The sequence below is a fragment of the Anas platyrhynchos genome, chromosome 4 (assembly GCF_047663525.1).
Source record: "Anas platyrhynchos isolate ZD024472 breed Pekin duck chromosome 4, IASCAAS_PekinDuck_T2T, whole genome shotgun sequence".
Classification (NCBI taxonomy): Eukaryota; Metazoa; Chordata; class Aves; order Anseriformes; family Anatidae; genus Anas; species Anas platyrhynchos.
The window spans coordinates 52,026,196-52,048,442 of record NC_092590.1 but is presented as its reverse complement, the minus strand read 5'-3'; the positions used below and the strand labels follow the sequence as shown (position 1 = coordinate 52,048,442).

The 22,247-nt window shown below is 44.3% G+C and overlaps 1 protein-coding gene across 11 annotated transcripts in view; it reads right to left on the bottom strand.

Moving 5' to 3' along the window:
• The window catches only part of LNX1 (ligand of numb-protein X 1), a 147,096-nt gene that overhangs the window by 51,840 nt on the left and 73,009 nt on the right, over positions 1 to 22,247 (bottom strand). For 5 of the 11 annotated variants that reach the window (XM_072037620.1, XM_027457080.3, XM_072037619.1 and 2 more), the window contains one exon: positions 10,537 to 11,017. In XM_072037620.1, coding sequence (XP_071893721.1) covers positions 10,537 to 10,922 — 386 coding nt within the window. In that variant the 5' untranslated portion in view covers positions 10,923 to 11,017. Of the gene's footprint in view, positions 1 to 7,380; positions 7,898 to 10,536; positions 11,018 to 14,360; positions 14,929 to 14,952; positions 15,094 to 17,645; positions 17,857 to 22,247 lie in introns of those variants that run through there. The other 6 variants (XM_072037621.1, XM_038179009.2, XM_072037622.1 and 3 more) reach the window with 6 other exon arrangements.

The window sequence follows — 22,247 nt, the reverse complement described above, 5'->3', positions numbered from 1 at the left end:
AAAACAGCTTTGCTCATCCATATCAACCTACACATCCTCATTTAGTAGCAGCAGTACAGAGTATTCTCTGCTTCCAGTGGTCTTCCAGAACACATTTGGTTAATCATGCCCATCTCCTCTCCATAAAAGCCTGCTCCACGTGGGACGTTTTCTGGCCTTTAGTACTATTGAGTTATAAAATCTACAAGAGAAGAGGCCTCCACGGATGCCCTTTGAAACCACTCCATTGGTTGTTTTACATGGGAAGGAAGGTAAAAGAACAGCAGGACTTCATCAGGGCTAGCTGAATGTTAAGAATAATATGTAAGAGTAATGCTTATCGTGTAAGAGAGAAGAAAAGAAAATACCCTTAATTATGCTTTCAAAATTAGTACTGGCTGTTCTTAATAAAACACTAACCATAACAAGGCCATCAGTCTACTAATCTTATCAGTTCTCTAAGGTCTGCAGAGGAGACAGGAAAATATGATCCTCAGAGCAGGTCATACTCCCTTCTTTCTCTATTTAAGAGGTTACTAAATTATTGAAATTCTACATTAAGAATATATTACACACTGTCTAGTGAATGATAGGACTGCAATGCGCAATATATGGAGAGGTGTAAGTTTCCCAATATGTGCACATAAAATGACTTTCTGGCCTAAAATGCTTGTTTCCTGACAACGTGATTTGAATAGAGCAAAAGAGGAAAAATCCTACAGCAATACATGATGATTAAATTTTGTACCTGAAATTTATACCACTAAAGACATTTTTATTCATTTACTTTACATTATCTAGGTAGATAATAATCAGTGAGTAAATACAAATAAAAGTGAGAAAGAGTGACTAAAAAATCTACACGGCTCCAGCAACTGCAAATTTCTTGTCTTAACTTGTCTCCATGTATCACAGCAGTGTCATGGAGCAGGACAACTCCTCAGGATTAGAGGAGTCAATGGTGATTATTTCCTCATCACCCAAGTGTCCAGGATCTTAACTGGAAGAAGAGAGAATGAAAACCAGGGCAGATATGGTAATTGTTATGTGTGATCTTCACAAATCTGTTTGCTTGTCTAGAGTGCTGAGAAATGCAAGACTTTATCGATAAAGTTTGATAGTGCTGCCAACAGAAATTCAGAAGAAAGGAGAAAAGAATTTTCTGGAAATACAGCTTGACCTCCTCACTGTAACAGTCAGCCTCTTTAACTTCATATTGGGAGGATATATTGTAAAATATGTAGAAGTTACAAACAATCCACTTTTTTTTTTTTTTTTTTTTTTTTTTTTTTGGGTGTATGTGTGCAAAATTTGTACACCATCTGTTGTAATCTCCAGTCATTTCACTAGGTTGCTCCTGAACTTGCTTCAATCTATATTCAGAATCTGTTGTCAATTAATAAATCATATGAATGCATAAAACATATTGTAGAGATAGTCCAAGGATTCACTGGATATATTCAGTCTTTGTCAACTGCAACTTTGCCAAGGCCTAGGGGTGATGTAAAATGAAATTCACATTCTTAATCCCCAAAGAGGATTCAGCTCCACGCCAGGAATCCTTCAGTGACAGTGGGGTTTTAGTCATGATATGAAACACCTAAGTGACAGTGGGGTTTTAGTCATGATATGAAACAACTAAGAGTTACCTCTCCTGAGGTACCAGTCCAACACAGAGGGAAAAGGCTGAGCCCTCCTTTTAAAATATGAAGCCCCAAGCAGCCATCGATGCTGACACCTACAGTCTGTGCTGTTAGTCCAGCATTGTCAGTGATGTCAGTATAAAACCTGTTTCTGTGTCCTGTGTAGCTGGCATCCTCATCCACCTGGTCACTACAGTGTTCAAGGGGGGCAGTCTGGACATGCAGTCACATGCCAAGATGCAGAAAATCCATTCTAGTTCCTAAACAATAGCTCTGGTCATGGAGACTGTCACAAAATGCTGCTCCGTTGACTGGAACTTTGAAGGCAGATTTCCCCCAAAGGTCAAGAATATTAAAAATAAAAATAAATAAAAACAAGACAGGACCCTCAAACCTACAAGTCTGCTTCCCTGCTGTGCTGTAGCTGATCCCTGAACCAGTTTTCAGAGCAGGAGTTAATCTACAATGGGCACTAGAGCTCTGCAAGAGTGGCATTTATCCTTGCGTTACAGGGCAGCCCAGTTCTGCCAGATTTGTCAGAGAAATAGCTCAAGGAAAAATATCCTTGTCATGCTGCCAGTGCCAGTGCTAAACTAGGTTAATTGTCAGAGAGATGCAGAGGTCGGCCAAACTTGCAGCATACGGCCAGGGTGGCTTAATGACAGAAGAGAAACGAGTGTCTGCTGCCTGTGTGCAACCACCGACCTTTTGCAACTCCCTTCGTCCTGTCCCTTCCTGCTCCAGTGCTTTCCTTGTTCTGGCCCCATCCGAAAGTGGGATGTCTGTTCCTAGCCAGCCTCAGAGAGGGATAAAGTTTGCCCCCTTTGTGCTCCTGTTACATAGGCAAGGAGTGTAAGCACACTTCTTTCAAGCAGCCTACACAAAATTCAGACATAACCGAGGCATAATTCATTCATGAAAAGAAACCTTTCTGCCAACGATAATTATTGCACTGTGTTTTCACTTTGGCATCATTTCACTTTATCGGCTGGCACAGGTTTTGTTTTTGGCAATGAAGCTCATTTGTTGGGACTGACATTGGCCAGCATCAGGCTTTTCCAGAGGTGTGAGAAGGCTCCAGCTGTAAGAAAACATGCCAGCAGAGTGCAAGGTCTAATTCTCATCTCAAGTGTGTAGGTGGCTGAGAAGGGGGAAAGGTGAGCTTCATGCACATGCGTAAGGAATAAAGCACGACCTTTCTCAAAGCATTGCTGGAAGGCCAACTTCCATTGCACACAAACTTCTCAGGCATAATCAACCAATTCTTAAAGCTTGCAAAGGAGGTTTGGTTCCTGGAGATTGTCTTTGGACCCAAGTAGTCACGGTCAGTGGAAGCAACCGCTTTTTCTCCTATGCCAGCAGCGTAGTCTGTATCAAATACTCCTGAATACAGCAGCTGATATATCTAGACAAATTCATGGGTGCCTCAAAGCCATGAGTCTGGACTACAGCTCCTTCCATACTTTTAAGAACAGTACAGCAGATTTTGCCCCCTTTTCCTCAGGGGCATCCAGATCTACTGGAAAGGACTCTTCACATTTCATCTGAATGTGCTTTGTCCTGTCTGTTTAATGCAGATATTGCAGACATTTCATTTACATTTTCATTCAAGAATCTTTCCATTCACTTTCAGCATTCCTTACCAACACTTTCAGCTTTAATTAACCTCACAGCTTAGCTCTGGCACAGATTTCCACACGCGTTGAGATCTGTGTTGAGAAAGGAGGGCAGCACGTGGCTTTCACAAAGGACTAACACACAAGCATGAGGAACTCCATCCTTACCATTTTTGCTCCAAATATTGCACGCAACATGCACAGCCCAGCTGAGCAAAGTGCCCTGCCCTCCCTAACTTCTCAAGAGCAGGCTTGAAGCCAGATCCACGTTTCCCCACTGGGCTTTGCCAAGCCGCCATGTGTGGGAGGATTTTCTAAGGTCTGTAGTTAGATGTTGCTCTGGCCATTTCTGTAAATGCAGTATTGCTCTGACTTTGAACCTGAGGAGCCTTGAGGGGATTAGTTGAATTGAAAGCAACCCTCTAAAAGATACTATAATTTTCCACTCTTGTTTTTCACTACGGAATTCCTCCTTCAGCTAATGGCTTGAGCTACATCGTGCTTACCAAAAACCAGACATGCCCAAGGACACTAGAAGATAGCTGGCACTTGTGCCTCTTCTTAAATTGAATGAACAGAGAAGCTAAATTTTACTGGCTCTTCCAGCCAAAGTGCTGTTTTGAAATGTAGGAGAGCCGTTATCATATAAAAGTTATATGGGGAAACTTGATCCTGTTAATTTGGTGGGATTCCTTTGACTGCTTCATGTAAAACCCAAGAGCAGTAAGACACAAAAGAAGGATTATTTATATATTTTTTTTTGCACGTGGGTGTAGCGGTTAGGTTGTGTCTTTCACTCTAGCAGCAGATTTAAAATAAAAGTCTTGATTTAAATTAGTGGGGTGCCTCCAGCCAGTGTATTAGCAGCCCTGCCTCGGGCCAGGGGCTGTTTAATCCTTGGAGAACAGCAAGCACAGCTGCCACGGGCTCCCTGGCGCAGGGCCTGTGCTGAGCACGCTGCCCAGGTGGCCACTCGGTCAGTAGGGCCACGTGCTGAAGGGGATTAGGTTGGACACCACCCCATGCTGTCCATGTGGCAGAGGTCCTCGGATGGACAAGGTGAGGTCACTCACTGCCTGCTCTCGCATCCTCCTTTCCCTCAAGTTTATTTATATAGATAAGAAAGAGACTGTGTATCTGCTGAGGCTCCTTTACAGGGACATAAAGGAGAAGGCGTAGACCCTGGGTATTGCCCAGGGCTGCTGTTTCTAGCTTGGTACAGAGTGAGGACCAGAGGGGCATCTGTGCTGGGGGCAAGGGAGGTACAACAGACAATGGCCAGGGAAGTGGTTCTCGTGTGGGCAACAGTGTCAGGAAACACATTATTTGCTTGCTGAGCATACGTGCAGTTATCAGCACTCCACACCTGTCCCACCGAGTGTCAGTGCAACACACACACACACACACACACACACACACACACCTCTTTCCCCTGCATGGCACACAGCTGAAGTGCAAGGGTCTGACACGGCCTTTCCCCAACTTCATTTCTCCTATTCAACTCTCCTCAAATGGCCTTTTTCTTTCTTAAATGAATTCCAGAGCCTTCATCTCCAGCCAGGCTTTGGGCTATGCTGTAGTCCCTATTCCCCAAACCACCCATTCTGCAGTTAGGGAGCTAAATACCCTCGAACCAAAGCAAACACCCACAGCTCAGCACAAATAACCTAGCCTCTGTTTTAGCAGGGTAAAAGAGAGAGGCTGTGTGAGAGGGAAGGTGATGCTAACCCATCACCCTTGTTCTGCCTCCTGCCCTGATGCTGCTGATGATAGCCATGCCCCTTACCTTTCCAAATCTCTTCCCAGGCTGCTCACAGCCCTGCTGCCCCCTCCCCTGGCTGGTATCTCTGGTGGCTGCCCGCCAGCCAAATAATGAGACCCGACCGAGGCCAGTATTTGCACTGGCCAGCACCCAAAGAGAGTGGGATAATGAAAAAAAAGGCTTTCTGCTTGCTATGGTCTGGCTTTGAGCAGTGGGGAAAGCCATCAGATAAGCTACACATTGGTTGCCTGTGGGGAGGGATTTATGGAGCTGCCTCTGCAAGCTTTGGGGCATTTTAAAAAGACTGGGACAGTGAAGCTGTGTCCCCGTGTCCTGGATGATGGTGCCCACACTGTCTCACAAAATTGGCATGGAAAATATCCTGTATGTAAGTGCCTGATTAGCCAACGTAACAACCTGTTGGTCCTAACATCTGTATACATTGATTAAATGGGACTGAAAACCGTATCCTTCCGTTATCTTTCAGCCACTGCTATTAGCGAGGACCCCGTGTCCATCCCACAGATCAGTACATCAGCACCTTGTGCAGCATCCAGAGTCCACGTGGAGGAGGAGAGATGCCTGAAATGAGCTCAAACCATGTGGCGCTGTTTTGGGCTATGCCAGCCCCAGTGAACCCTGCTGCCTGCCACCTTGGGTGGCAATGGGGCAGTGAGCAGGGCATGGGGCAGCACCTGGGGCTGGCACTGGTCGGGGACATGCCACCTCCCATTGCTGACACCCAAAGACGCACGTCCAAGCCCGAGCCCACACCCGCTCAATTAAGACCGACTGCCTACATCCATGAGAACAGCATCTCTGTGGGTTAGAAGGCTAAATAAATAAGAGCTGAATAGCTACTGTGCATCACAGCTCTTTATCCTGGGAGAGTCAGTGAACCTGAATTCCCCAAGAAAAGCGAGGAGGCTGTGCGTGCGCCTGTGCTCTGATTAATCTCATCAGTTTGTTTTCCTGGAAACTAGATGTCCCAGATGCCATTGTTTCCATTGTAAGTGTTCATCTGCTCTGTTTGAGCTTGATTGCTCCTGTAGCCTGCTTGGCTTCCCTGGTTTATTTTATTTTACTCTATTTTTTAATTAACATTCTTTAACAAAATGCCAGTTAATTAAAATGAGGGCATAGCTGCAACCCTCAAAACCAGGTTTATTAAATGTTTGAAAGCACCCATGGTGTACAGAAATCCTGAGTGGTTGTACTAAGAATGGCTAAATTATTAATAGCTGCCATGCATATCACACGAGCATTTCAGAAGGGGACTTTTCATTTCTGCAAAGCCCTGTTTTTTGTTTTTTTTTGTTTTTTTTTTTTTTTTGTTTTTTGTTTTTTTTTTTTTTTTTTTTGTGCAATGGCAGAGACCAAATCATTTGGAAATTAGGCTCATTGATACTAATCACAACTGTTACTGAAACATTCCCACTGTAGACACAGCACAGTCATTTCTGACTTTTGAGCAGAATTAGCTATTCCATTCATTATCTCAAGGAAGATCTCAGAATGTATAATTTGTTAAATCACAAACAAAACATGATTGATTAAAACATACTGGAGCAAATATCTGCTTCTATTCACAAAGGCCCTATTAACCATTACAATAACATTGAAGCATAGATTAAACTAGTGTCAGTTAGAGATGATACCACAGAATATTTGTCTTACGGATGGGAAAGATCAGCTGTGGGGGTTTGGGAAATTTTTAAAGATATTTTTTGAAGATATATGCATGCACTGCTACATTTAAACTTGCATTCTAGAGAAAATAACATTCTGCTGTGGGCAAAAGCACAAATAGAGGAAATTTCTTTCCTGTTTCCAATGAATTATTTCTGGTGAAAGGCTTCTCAGTGTTTTTGCTACAGGCATGCAGATTTACACACAGAGCATTTTGCGTGTACACACCGTGAGAGCTCTACCAGGGGTGCCCAGCACCATGCCCTCCTCTACACCCAGGCAAAGCTATCCCTGGCAAGTACAGAAGAGACAGAGATTCGGAAATGGGAAAAAGAAGAAAAAAAAAAAAAAACAAAACACAAACCCAACAACCCCTGGAAATGCCAGCACAGCAGAGCATGTCGATAAGGAAAAAAACCCTCTTTCACTCAGTACGCCCTAGCTGCTTCCACGCTCTTTGGGAGCAGAAAGCAAGGGGGACGTATTACTATTATTAGCCCTTGGGATGTGAAGCAGCTGCTTCGCAGCCTTGTTTCAGGCTATTGGCAAGATGCTGTGAGATTTCCTTCACACATATGCCCAGGCACAGACAGACAGACAGACAGACCCCCACAAGGGTGAGAACCTCCCGGCCGCTCAGGTGAGACAGACAGACAGAGAGCACGAGGACAGCGTGGCTGCGCGTACTCACAGCTCCGAGTACAGGAGGTGCAGGTTGCCCACATTGTCTATGTAGTTTGCAGGGCTTAGCCAAGGTAGGACCAGTAACAGGAGAGCCTTCATTCCCAGTGCAGGGCTGGCACTGCTGCTAGGTTTCCTCCTTCCCACTCGCTCTGTGCTGGTGGGACACGCACCGCGAAGCTGTCGTGCCAGCCAAGCCCCTTCTAAGCGAGCCTTTCCATTTCAACGCAACGGGAGCACGTTACGAATCGAGCTTAAATCCCACAAACGAGGCTACGCTGCAAAATCATTGACCTGTAAGAGGATTACTCGTTCTGACTCTCAGATGGGGAGATGTGAGGGTTTAGGGACAGCACAGCATGGTTGGCGAGACAGTGACTTATGCTGCAGAGCAGAGCGATGCTCGGGGAAGAGACCTGCCTCCTGCAGGATTCAGAGTGGTTCTCCGGAGCCAGCTGGTACGTTTACATCACTGCCCACGAGCAGATGGGTTACGAGCTGAACTGCATCACGGAAGGGTGTAGCCGTCTGACACGGGGGAAACGTGCCCCCCGTGGAGTTTGGAAGCGAGCTACAGCAGAAGACCACACCTTTTTAAAGTAAAACAACACAAAGCATCACAGCCAACTGCTGGCTGCTTGCATCGCGGTCGGAATTCTCAACATCCAGTCAGATGGTTCTGTGCAAACATAAATCATGTAGGAAGCCAAGGGCATGTCTCCTCTCTCCCTCTCTCTCTCTCTCTCAGGATGCAAGAGCAAACATTTTCAATAAGGATGCTTTTTAGTGGTCTACTCTGTGGTAACTGGAGATTTAAAAAAATTCACGTTCTCTCTTCAATTACAAAGCATAAAAACCAGCAAGCTCACCTCATCCCATCAGTGACCCCACCCCTGAAGAGGGCAAGCTTTCATTTTCTCTCTGAGAACCAGGATTGATCTGAGACTGATTTGTGCAAGAAACACAAGGACTGCCGACTGCCCTGGTGACTCTAACAGAGTCTGATTTTTTCACTGAGAACACGGATCATGTTCAGTTGAGATTTTTTATTTTCAGCCAGCATCTGAGCCATTCTATCCAAAGGCACCAGGCTGTTGTTGCTGTAATATTATTTATTTATTTATTTGTTTCTAATCAGCGAATTCAGACACTTTGTCTACTGATTCATCGCTGTTAAAAGAACCCCATCAGCTCAGCCTGCGCTGTGCCTGGGCAGGCTGCACCTGGTGCCTGAAGAGCACAGTGCCCTTCTCCTTTCCTGCACTGCCATGAGTTGTGAGTGGGGTGGCAAGAAATGTTTCTCTGCTGCTCTGTGAACTGAATTGTGCAGAATAATAACGTATCTCTGGTGATTATTAACAAAGCTACATTTAAAAGTAAACATACTGCACTGTTTCTGCAAACACAAGGTTTCAAAAATCTCCTTTATGCGTCCCTCCTAATTCTTTTAGGTGGGAATGCCAGTGAGGGCATGGCCCTGGGGAACCTTCAATTGGCTTAAACCATAAAAACTTGTGGTTTTTAGTGAAACTCTAAGCAGCAAAGGTGCCCTGTTATTTATATGCCCCTGCCCTCTAGCCTTAAGGTAACTCAACCCTCCAAACCATCCTGAATATGGAAAATGTGGTCATGGGTGGCACAGAAGAAGCTGTGTAGCACCACCTTGTCCTGCACTACCTTGAGGCTTTAGGATTTAATGGCCACAGTTCTGCTCTGGGTTTTCAAGGCTGGAAGGTAGTGGGGAGAGCCTGGCACAGGGGAGGAGATGCAGAAAGAGGCTGTGGAGATGTGTTACTAAACTTGTCCCTGGTGGGGCTCAGGCTTAATTAATTTTATGGCCATGGATCTGTCATCTCAAGAAAAAGTGAAGTCAAAAACTAGGATCTAAAACCCAATAAAGTCAGCTATATATATCACAATGGAAGGCTATTTGCACTAGGGGCTGAAGATTTTATCTCTGCAATCTGTAGAGCAACATAATCTCTGTGACAGCAGCTCACAGCAGACTGTCAGTCCCTTTACCTGCATCGCTTTTGAAATTTGTATTTGCAGCATGTCAGGGAATTACTGAACAAAGGCAGAAAATCACGTGAAACTTTGCTAATTTCTTCTTCCAGAAGCAGAAACCTAATCCTGCAGAGCACAGCTGCCACCACCTTTTTTTTTTCCTTCCTTTTTCTGAGTTTTAGTGGTGAAAAATGATTGACTTTTTAAACCATGACACAAGCAGTGAATATGTTGAATAAATTCCTCACCTAGGAGCGTGAGTCTCACCTGCAAAGCACAGGAGAAGTCATTTCACCAAACAACAGATAAAGGCCACAGAAAAGGGCATGTCTTAACACCCCAGCTCGCCTTGGATTCAAGATGCTGTTGTCTGTACTACACCAAAGCAGTCGGAAATCACAGCCCTGGAGGTACCTTGTCACTCCTGCCCGCTGAAAGGGAGGCTGAAGACGCAATACACGTGCTTTTCCCTGTCAAACAGTGCATCATTCACCATCAGTTCTCCCCCTTCAAAGGAACCAAGCTGCTCCCTGGGGATGTTTCTCCTTCAGCGAGGGTGTTCTGGCCATTGGGGAGGTGAGCGTGGATGTGGAGGCAGGCCACGTTGCTCCCCCATGCCCTGCTGGGGAGGCTGGGTCTGTGCAAGGCCCCTGGTGCCTGCATGGGGCCGGTGCTCACCTGGAAGGAAGGAGCCCGCAGCTCCAAAGACCAAAACCAAACCGGAATATTTTCTGCTCTACTTCACATGTAGGTCATTTGCGATTCAAAAACGGATTGAAGAAAGGGCAATTACAAAAGCCGTAATGTACCACTAAAATATTCATGGTAGCTCAGCTTCCCCAAACTCGCGGATCTCTTCGGATGACTAAATACATGCTTCCATTATGCAGCTAACCACAAGGTATCCACTGAGAACTGCTAACAAGAGCATGGAGTACCTGGAGTGGATTTGGTTCTAACAAAAAGAGTAAGATATAGTCAAATAGAAATTCATCTCTAAACTCGTAATAGCATAGGTACTCACGGGGACTGAAATTGATAAATCTTCCTTTACATTAATAATCTATTTTAATTAGCATTACTTGCAGATACTTTTCCCTCTCCTTAAGTAAAAGACAGAGCAATTAAAAAAAAACACCGCCTCTCAGCCAAAACTTACTGGGTTTGGAAATGCTGTTCGAGGTGACCACGCTGCACAATCTCTGAGCAGTATTCTGTGAAAGGGCAGCTAACCATTAGCTTGTCCAGGAGGTTATTCACCAGGATGCTGGACTTCCTGCAGCTCTGGAGAACCACGAGCTGGCGGTCCATGGGGCAGAAATCCTTTTCCAGGAGGAAGTTCGTAAGGCAGGCCGTGCAGAAGGTGTGACCGCAGAGCGTGTCTATCGGCTGAAGCAAAGGTTGCAGGCAGATGTGGCAGATCAGATCATCATCGACTTCTTCCGTGTAGCTGTACAAGTGGTTTTCCTCCGGTAAATGTGCCTGGCCGCAGGTGGCACATAGTGGCGGGGAGCTCTCCTCCATTTCTTCTTCTTTCTGGCTCATACTCGGAACTGGTACAATTCAGAAGAGGGCAGACGAAAGCACCCAACCTGGTTTCTATTCGTGAGAGCAGCGGCAAGGCCTGCGTGCCATCAGGTCTGTGGGGAAGAAGGCCAAACAATTATGTTCTGGATTGTTTTCCCTTAGAGTATTTCATGGTATGTACCTGGATATAAAGTACTCTGGGAATTTTTAGGGAAGGATTGCATCTTTGGGATGGGAGGACTAAGCAAAGAAGAGCAAAATAATAGATTATGAACTCTGGGAACCATTTTTTTGCTTTTAGGTCAAGCTCTACAGACAAAACTACTCTCTCTGTAAAGAAAGACATCAGAACAGGGAGAATACTACTGCCATGTAAGGTATGAAAACCTTAAATTAGCACATAACTGCAGTTCCCATCATATGACTTTTTTATAGTGGTCACATTACTTCTGCTGGAAAAACATCATCATGCAGAGGCAAACATTACAATATTGTGCAGAAACACAGGTAGGAATAATGATTACTGCCCAAGCCACCTGCTTGGGACAGAAGGGGAAAGCAGTACCTTGGCCTAGCCCACATGGGCACTCAGACATCATGCACACAGACACAGGATACAGATTTAGAGCCTGGGACCCTCCAAACCATCCTCTTATACAGCAGTGATGGATTGGCCTGATCTTCAAAACCACTGAACAAAACTAAGCCTATTCCCTTAATAATTTGTGTTACAGCTCTAAATTTGTACTATTTCTCTTACTACAGAGCCAACGAGCAAGCTCTGGCCAGGGCACCTGCCTGCTGGTATTTCAAAGATGTAAACACTGTGGGTGGCAGCAAAACTGAGCAGTAATTTGTAGCTTTTACTTGATGAACCCTGACTGCTCGTTGAAGCACTTACTTACGTCTCATTACATCTATGCTTATTTTGATCTATCTCTTTGAAAATAAACATGAAGACATAAAATATGCAATGGCCTAATTACTACTCTTGCTTGAAAATGTAAATCTTATTTGCTGCTTTAACATAGCGCTGTACCCTTGCTTCCAGCTTGACTTAATTTGCTGAGACAATTTGTCAGCCTCAGACACTCACGTTTGAGGGCAAATGAGGGAAAGAATAAAAAAAAAAATCTGACTATGACAGAGCACATTTTCATTTAAAATAAAAACAAACCTTATTTTTACGTAAAGCTTGTGGGCTCTAAACCTGAGAAATTAAACATCAACATGGCAGAGTTTTTCTGACATATAGGTAAAATGATAGCCCCACTAACTCTATCCAGATGCTTGAATGTCAAACATTCACTTCACTGCTTTGCTAGATCCTATTCTTATATAGCTATTATGCTAAGTGGCTGTATAATAGCATTTTTTTGCTTGCAAGACTACGGTCTGCATGCACTCTGTCTCCTGCTTAGCAGTAGCTTCATTTGAATTAAAATGATCACATATTTGAATTCCTGTAAATATTTAAAATACTCTATACTGAAGTAAATGCTCCCCTTTGTAAAAATACTCATCAGAACTTTATGTAGAGAACTTTGTGAAGAAAATACTATCTTTATGTAGTGCAGAAAACAAATATACCTGCTGTCTTAATATAGGAATTAAAAACAATATTATCTGTCTCTATTAAGGTGACACATGGCCAAATGAATCAAGAAAAACTGACAAGTTCCAATAAGAAAGAAGACACAAAGAGTTGTTTGAGAAAAAAAGTCACAACCTCTCACCACTTGCGAGAATGGCAATATGCAGTTTGTGGGACTGTGGGTTCGAGAGCAGCGGTAAAATTAAGTAAAAATCAATAGAACATGACGAAAATATCACTGCTTTATGAACTTCATTCTTCTTACTTTCAGAAGACACACCTGGCTCTGCTGTCACACACAAACAGGAGAAGGTCAGCATGGGCTTCAGCAGCCGTGGAATCCAGCCTCTTCCTAACAATGCTGTAGTTAAAATGGCAGGGAAATTCAGCAGGGGGTTGCTACCCCAGTTAAAGCAGGGGCTCTGGTCACTGCCACTTCACATCTAGCCATCTTGAGCAACAGAGATATCCCTGAAATATCCATGGCATTGCCGGCATGCAGCAAGGTGGAATATTTCTTCTAACAGAGCACAAAATTCAAACCATATGTAGGCTATACTGCACAACAGGCCTTGTGTGCTCACTCTGGAAAAGCAGCAGCAAAGACACAGCCTCGTGGCCTGAGCATCCTAGCTGGAAGGTCCCAGGTTCAGAAGGATGACAGGCCCCTGATTTCTTGGCTCTTTAAGACTGCATTTATTACTTGCTTCTCTGAGTATTTAAAACATGTCTGTGGAGACCTGACAGTGTTTCACCAGACATGTGGGGTGTGGAGGAAGAACGCAGGCACAGGCAGGGATGAAACATGACTGATGGCTCACCTCAACACACAGCTTTACACACAACATCAGCAGCAAGTCAAGAGAGGTGTCTGTGCATTGGTTTCAAGTATTGACAAAACAATGTGTATCTGAGATGCCTCACACCTGGGGCAACAAGGAGAGACCCCATGCACAGGCCCTTTAAAGAGGATTCACAAGCAGAGGCTCCAGAGATGCTGATCATCTGCTGCATTACAGTGCTAAAGAAAATTACTGTGATCGTCAAAGCAACAGGGACAAGGAGAAAGCTGCATGAGCCCTTCAAATGATGTTATGCCCTTCAAAGTTTCCAGACTCTCCTGGCCGCCTTACAGATACTCTTTATGGACCTGACATGCTAATAATGTGCCATTAATGAGAAAGAGCAGGTGTTGGGAACTGTACCTGAATTTTATGAGGTCTACATAAATTACAAATACTTGCTGCAGCACAGAGAAACAAAAACATCCATGTTAATTAATAACAGCCGTTGAACTATTAGGAGGACTTAATTCAAATCCTACGGCCTGTGCAATTTAGAAATTTTAGACTGCATAATAACATAAGTTCCCTTCAATTCAAAAGGAAAAATCTATCAGCCTCTTCTGGCTAATCTGGTCAGTGTTCACCCATGAAGAACCTTCTCAAATTACTGTACACAAGCAATGAAATGATCACTGTCAGCCTTTGGGAGGCAACTATACCACCAAAAGTGTTGGCACGGAGGGTGTTGAATGGAGGTGTTACACAAATTTGGCCAGAGGCAGAAGTTGCTTGCAATATATTGCAGTCACTCGTGTTTAAAACATTTATGCATTGTCATAACAAAGCTACATAATTAATTTCATGTCCTTTTAGGAAGCTTAAAGCCTTGGTGTTTAGCTGTGTTAATGTTTCTTATTGAGCTATGCAGAAGAGAAGGAAAAGAGGATTTAAAGTTGATCTGCTGATCTTCCATTAACTATGCATAAAGCAACACGCGTTGAGAAAGGAACCCCATACAGGTGGATGGTGCACCATAGCTAAGTGGAAAAAAAAAAAACACCAAAACACAATTATTACCTGATTGGAAGTGTCTTCTTCAAGGTCCATGCTTGGGGAAGAATAAGAAGGGAAAGGCGGGGGTGAGGGGGTGTCAGTGTGTCAGTGTCGACACCACAGGCAGACTCAGCAGGGCAAGGACATCACCTCAGCTTACAGACAGAGAAATGTGTGCAGAGACTGATAGGCAGCAGGAGCTTTTAGAGGTGTTGGTGCCATGCCCAAGAAGACAATACGAGCATTTATTGCTTCACTGCTGTGACAGAAGTTTTCAACGACTCAAGTCCCAGTTTTCTTCCCATCAGGGCAACTCCCCATGACCACAGTGAAAGCCAATATCATGGTCACACACCTTTTAAAAACTTATCCAACACACTGTGCCAGGTTGAAAGAGTTTGCATCTTACAGGTCCTTATGGGTCTTCAGCGCTCAGGAATTTACAGCCACAAGAGGTGTTTAAGAGAACAGCAAAAGAAACACAGACAAAAAGCATGGGCAGTAAATGCAGAGAGTGAGCACAGAGAACGCCTTTCATCCCCTTGTGCAGACAAGCCCAAAGTTGTCCCATTCCCATGATTCAGGTAAGCAAACTAAAGCTCAAATCTGGACTTACCCTCAGAGCACCAGGGCAGCGAGAGGCAGGCACCCGAGCTGCGCCAGCTCCACCAGCCACACTGTCAAACATTAACCCAGCTGCATGGGGAAGGAGCACAGTGCAAGGAGGAAGAAGCTTCTGCAAGATGAGTAAGCAGGGCTGAAAGAGAAAGAACGGAGTGATGAAAGGCAGCGAGGAAGCAGCCAGCACAGGGAGGGATAAACAGGCACCTAAAGGCCAGAGAAACACTAACACAGGGCCTGCAAGGGCCCAACTGGCTCCTATCTGGAATGGTGGAAGATGAGGCAGTGAGCAGGCATCACTACAAAACAGAGGTAAGATGCAGAACAGGTAGAGGGTTTAGCTCCAGTAGCTCAAGCAACATGGCTTGGGGTTAGCAAAATCCCCTGAGCCAAGGGAAAGGGTGGCCAGTGTCGGAAGGGGATCTGAATGGCACAGCAAGATCGCCAAATATTAGGGTGTTTTATCTTTTAATATGGGTTTGTACTCAAGTAACACATCTTATTAATGCTCCTGCTCTATTTTTTTACTGTCTGCACATACACAAATACTATACCCACTGATTAAAAGAGGTTTCCTTTTCATGCCTTGTCTGCCTCACACCAGGAGGCGGAGGTACTACTGACAGCTGCCATGCTCTGATGAGCTGGACCATGATAACAAAGTTGTCCTACTGTTCTTACCCCAGCACGGGGTGTTACCTCCTACAGGAGAGTCACAGGCTGTCACCACAGCACTGCATGGACAGAGGGCTGCTCTGCAGGCTGATAAAGAAACCAGTCCCTGACATTATTCCTCAGAGATATTTTCACCTGGCCTTCCTCTGCCATGCTAGCTGTGAGCACACTGTAAATGACAAATGCAAGCACCTCCTTTTCTTAATATTTAGCCCATTTTGGTGAGATTCCTGAGATGGACTTCTTGCTTCTTAATGATAAATTGCCCCATAACATTGCACCTTTCCCCATAATAGAGTTAACTCCTTAATGACGCCTCAGCCCAGCTGTTAGTGGTTGAGCCCAGGCAGGTCAGAAGCTGTGGGGCTTGTCCCCATCTAGTGGCTCACCCACACTGGGGCTCGGAGCCAGGAGGGAGCTGAGATCCTCCTTTGCCCTCCAGCAAAAGTTCAGAGCTCCCAGGTTACGCAGGATTAGCTGCGGCAATATGCCAGAGAGCCTAGCCCTTGCTACTCATATGAGAATCCAGGCTGGAAAATCACTGCACAATTTCTCATTCAGGGAATTATTTATAATTTTATTTATAACAAGGCAACAGGTTGGATGCTCATGTAAAACTACTTGCCTTTAGTTAGAGAAAATTTAATGCTGTTGTCATTCATTATCTTTCATCAAACCATCTTTCTTGCTAGCAGGCCTCCCAGTTCCTGTGTTTTGTGCCACTAATTGCGTATGCTCAACTGAAGAGTTTCATAGGTCACACTGACTTCACTGTGAAAGGTAGTACTTATTTTGGAGGCCATCAGGCAGCCTTTTTGTTTCAAAATACTAGACAAACTTTGTGGAAAACATCAAACAGTGGCCCATCCTTCAGTAATATGTATTATACATTTTTTTTCCATACCAAAAGACAATAACTCACATTCCAAAGATCTGGATAGAGAATCTCATATAACAATCTACACCATCATTGGCATAGCTGCACTTAAAACCAATGGGATGAATCAGCCTGCCTGGATTTCAAACTTTATTCTTAGCAAAATTACTGTAATAATACATGTATTATTATCTTCTCCATTTTTCCCCCCTCTCTCCCTTGTTTTTAAATCTCTTCTACCTATGGAAAAGTCACAACATTTTCTCTCTGCCTGATGTGTAATCAGTAGTAAACCATCTCCAGCGGAGATTTGTTATGGGCAGAGGTGAGATGCATACCTCCAGGTAAAAAGTCAGTAGCTGGAGATGAGTCAGAGATCTGGTGCTGATTTACCAGATAAGAATTTGAGATTATAGGAAAGACTGTTACAGCTGGTTCTTAGAGGAAAATAATTGTAATTGTTCGGCACATTAGCACTGACTGTCTCCGAGACAACCAACAGGAACTCCAAAACCTCTCCTCTTACAGAGTTGATTTTTCAAAGTTATTATTAGTCAAAAAGTCCTTCTCAGAGATTATAACCATCAAAGCACTTTGCAAAGCTTTCAGCGATGAAAGACATTTCAAACTGAATACAAAAATCCAAAGTGCAGTAGGTGAATAACCCCCACTTTTTAAGTTGTAGCTCAAGCTGTGAAACCTAACAGGAATGTCATACTGTGCCTGCATGCACAATAACTTCAAAAACCAGAACCAGATTGTTCGAAAAGACAGTTTTCTCTGTGGCTCATGCTGGAATTTACAGAATAAACCAATGTTGGAAAAAGGTTTTCTGTTGTTGTTGTGGAATTACAAATCTGAAACTTCTCTTTGGAATGTACAGACATATATTCTGCCTTTTTGTCTGTCTGTCTCTCACACGCCCACACAGACCTGAGCTGCTCTTTCTGGCAATTTCATGGATACAAAACTTTACTCAGCATGTTGAAATGAAAAAATTTCAGCCCAGAAGTAATTTAAGAATATTAGGAACAGCTGGACAAGGTTTGAGTAAAAAGAAGGTTTGAGTAAGGCAGCGTGTGTCAGCAAGTTACCCTTCCCAAACTACAAGGAACGCGTCCTATGAATGAGCTTACCTTGGTAGAACTTCAGAGAAGACTTGTTGTTAGCATGTCTCAGGTAGTCGTGTGTTGGTGGAGTAATAATTTCAGTCCCTTGCTTGTTTTGAAGTTTGGTAAACCCAGGCTGGGACCAACTCTTTATGCTACGAGCTCAGGCTCCGCGTACAAAGGGGAGCTGTAGCAGAACCGACGGGCTGTGGGTAACTGCCTCTCGGGCACACACGTTCTGCCTACCCAAAGGAAGTCAAAGCAAGACTATGCAAGCAATTATGATTGACTCCTAAAGTGCTTCCTAAACATGTGCTCATCCTAATTGACATAATAAATGCCATCGGCATTTCACATCCCAAATTATAAAATTGTACTGCTAGTTATGTAACAAAAGGTGCATTACCGCTCCGATTTGGCTGATTGCTCCAGCTGGCTTTGGCAAGATAGCCTCACGAATACCACAAGCTTGCTTTCAGGCGTTTGACCTAATGATAAAACTGTACCTGCGTGGCTGAATAACCACATGCCCCAGCTGTCTTTGAAGGTGCTGGTAGCAAGCAGTAGGTACAACAACCCATGCAAACTGTGCAAGGGCGCTCATCCCTGGTCCCTGCCCCAGATGTGTCCCTGCAATGGGGGACACCCACCTGCCCATGCTCCTCCTCTGCTTCAGGTGAAGGAAATGTGGGTCTGCAGACCGCTCCTGAGCTATGGGGTGCTCCAGCCAAGTGCTCCTCAATCCAGACAGCTCAGCCGCTGGTGTGTATGGACCCACACAGTGTACATCATGACAGTGAGACAAAAAAACCTTGCAACCACAAAATAAAGTGCAAAACTTGGAATAAAATGCATTTCCTTTGTACCTTTGCACCTTCTGTGTGAATTAGGTGTTAACTTCATGATGTTAACTGCTGTTAATCTCATGGGCAATTACACTGCTACTATCATGTTTCCTAAAGAAATAGGGCAGTTCTGCAGTTGTTCTGTCTCTCTCTCTCCGTGAGTCTCCTTGTTCAATCTCGCTCTTTTGCTCCCCAATATCTTTTGGATCTATTTTTCAGCTTCAGCCAAATCTGACAGAATGGCCGAAGCCTCCCCACACATTAAATTATCACCATTGCCATGAGAATAGTTGTCTGGGTAGGACAGAGAAAAGAAGGAATGTTCCCACAAAAACAAAGGCTGTAGAACAAACCCAAATCATATGGGATACCAGAGTATGACAAGAAGGATGAGGGAACTATACATGTCCAGCCCTCAAGAAAAACTAATGCTGGAGTTACACCATATTAGACGAAGCCACAGGGGAACAGTGGTCACTAATTCATCTGCCCACAAAACCCCTGATATGCAATCCCCAAACCTCATTCTTTCTCCCTTCCCCTATTTGACCTTCCATGCCTTACCATGTATAACAGCCCAGGCACTCTGAAGACCCATACTTCCAACAGAGGTATCTACCTAAACAAAAAGCTTTCTTCCTAGGCATGCCTTTTTTTATATAGCTTTCTAATCAGCTAATGTACTTTTTCTACATTCCCAAGACCAATTGTACCAATTGATTGTACTTGGGGTGGGTGGAAGGCATGGCTGGATGCTGGCACCCAGGTTGCCAGCGGTGCCTATTTAGTCTCAGAGAAGACCTGTTTGTCCTGGTTAAAGTGTTTTGCTTCCCATGCTTTGAAAATGATGGGTGTTCAGACAGCAGGTAAGCAATCTCATTGACTTCCCCATCTGTGGGATGAAGAGCAGTTATAAAATAAATAAATAAATAATGGCAACCACAGCACCTTCTAAAAGGCTTTAAAGTAGTTTTTATATGTTTTGTGGCACAAAATCTATTGCGTTTTTGCTGTATGATTATTTCTGTTGGTAACAATGAACAATGACCTGCCCAATTCACTCATGACTTTGTGATATGAGAATAACTCAGCCAACACAAACTTATTACACAGTAAAATGCATGGAAAAGTTAAAGTCTTAACTTAATACAGCTTTACAATGAATTTATTCTCTCCTCTCATTCCTCTCCTGGCATGGTGGGGCACAACCCTGCTGCACAACGGGGCTGCAGGGGGAGGTGAGGCAGGCAGATGGGCTCCTTGGGGAGAGCAATGGGAAAGGGGATATTTACCTATATTGATACTAATTAACTACAAGCACACTTAAGGGAGGATGCTAACTGGGAAGAACATGTCTATGTGTGCCAGAGAGGGTGACTCCTAAGTTATGCCTGAAACGGGGTTGAATAAATCCAGGCCACTGTCCCGTGGGTCTCTGTATGCTCCCTGTAGTATGCAGAGACACTTTCTGCCATTGTATCTACTATATGAACCACTCTCAGCAGTTCAGGCATGTGCAAAGTGCTCAGGTTTGTGCAGATAACTAATTCAGGAGCCCAAGTTTCCACCTTATGGCAACCACGGAGCAAAAATGCCTCCAAAAGGCAGCGCCATCTCCAAATCATCTGGCAAGTTTGCAAGGGAGGGCATCCCCAGCTGAGGACACCCAGCCCTTCCTCCCACAGCCACAGTGCCTGCCACCTTCAGACTAAGCAGCATTTTCTAACATGTGACCATGAGATAACATTTAATAACTACAAAGTGCCAAACAGATGATGGATAACCCTGCTAATAACGTATAATAAAGCAAGCACTGCTTTAATTACCTTGTGCCTTTAGAACTGCTCCTCTGATCCAGGAGTCCCTTAATGCTTTACAAACTACTTAATGAGTTCTCACAACACCCTGTGGGAACCTTTTTTTAGGATCAGGCCACAGCATGGCTGGGTGAGCAGGGAAGGGGCAGCTGGCTGCTCCCAGGTTGAAGGGCTGGGCTCCCGAGGTGATGCCCAGCCTCTGGCACAAGTGTCTGTGTGGTGATGTGGCCACAGGGATGCTCTTAGACGTGATCTAAGGGAAAAACCTCAGATTTGTCATTGGACTCCATCTTCTACTTTATGGGCAGGCACCTGTAAGGATTTAATCTTCTGTGTTGTAGTTCTACTTACATTGCCTCTAACTATAGGACTTATATCTATAATTTAAGATATAAGCCTGTAAGTGTGTAAATGTCTATAACTTAAATTATATCTGTATCCTTTTTTTTTCATCCTTCCACCACTTGAATCCACAAAAAAAAACCAAACAAACCTAAAAACCTGTTGACTACCCAAGTAGGGTAGTCAACAAGTGGATGTCAACAACTCAGGAAAGTGACACAGCCCAGAGATAGCCCCTAAATAATGGGCAGACACAAAATATGCAGCTGGAAACAGAAGTTTCAGGGGAAAGAAGTTCAGATGAGGTTGCAAGTGCTGCAATGCAGAGTGCTGAATTTTGCATTTAAGAGTAATGCACTGCTTGAAATGGGTAAATGTATTGCATGATGAAGAGGCTGAGCCCAGCAGCCCAGCTACTGAAATCTACCTGTTCTCTGGTCCAAACGCTGGTAACTTTTTGGGTCTTGAACAAATAACTTACTGTCTTCCAGTCATTTATCTCTCTTATTAAGTGGTGCTGACAGTGCCCATGCAGATGGAGGCTGCTACCCCTTTGGGAGCAAGCTGTGCACTGAGCCATATAACTGGCTCCCACATGGGAAGGACTGAGGAAACACGAGGTATCTGGGCAGGGGGAGCAGCCCTCCAGCTAGGGTTGTGAAATAGTTGCTCTTCCAGGGCAATTTTTGGCATGAAGGAGGATAATGACTAAGATCCTTTTCCAACACATGTCTCAGCAAATAAATTCTGTTTATTGCAAGTGACTGGGCTCTCAGCTACCAACACACATCCTCCAGAGCCTGGTTCTGCCTCCTCTGCTCAGTGCATGGGAAACAACACCCCTGAGCACAGCACTACTCACTGGGCTTGATTCATCACTGCTTTAATTGGGCTTCGTGGGAACTCCGCTGTAAAGTCCACTGCTAATTAACATGCATGTGCTGCTGATGGCGTTGTAACATTCTCCCTAAAATGAAGAGGCTTGTGAAGGTTTTGTCAGCCAGGACACGAGAGTGACACCAGCCGGGGGAAGATAGCTAAGTCTGCAGCTGAATTAAGATCTGCTTCCAGAACCAGTCTGGTGGGTGTGGAGACTGTTTGTGTGCTGATTACTGCCCTGATGAGAACCCAATTAGGAATTACATGCTCAGAGTGTCCTGCTTCCTGCCGGTGCGTGCCACACGCTCGGATGTGATCTGCTGCATGCACGCAGGCAAGGGTTTTGTTTTTTTTGGTTATTATTTCAAATTCCTTCTACAAGTCATAGCTATTTCAGTGCCTCAGACCCTTTTTTTTTTTTTTGCCTGGATGTAAACTATGTTATTTCCTAAATAGCAGTAGTGTGATTAGCTGACTCCTCAGACTGAAGCTATGAAAAGCCAAAGCTACGCTACAAGTTGCTTTCCAGCACTCAGCTCTGCTTGCGAAATCCTGTGTCAACTGGAACTGCTTGATAGATAGCACCAAGAGCTAGAAGCAGAAACCATCTCTGAAGGAGAACAGCGAATAAAACAGCAACATCACCCACATTTTTTAAAATCAGTGTCTCAATGGTACCTATACCATGTATTGTAGGAAAGGAAAGCAAAAAGTGAATGAGAATAATATCCAAAATCAGATCAAAA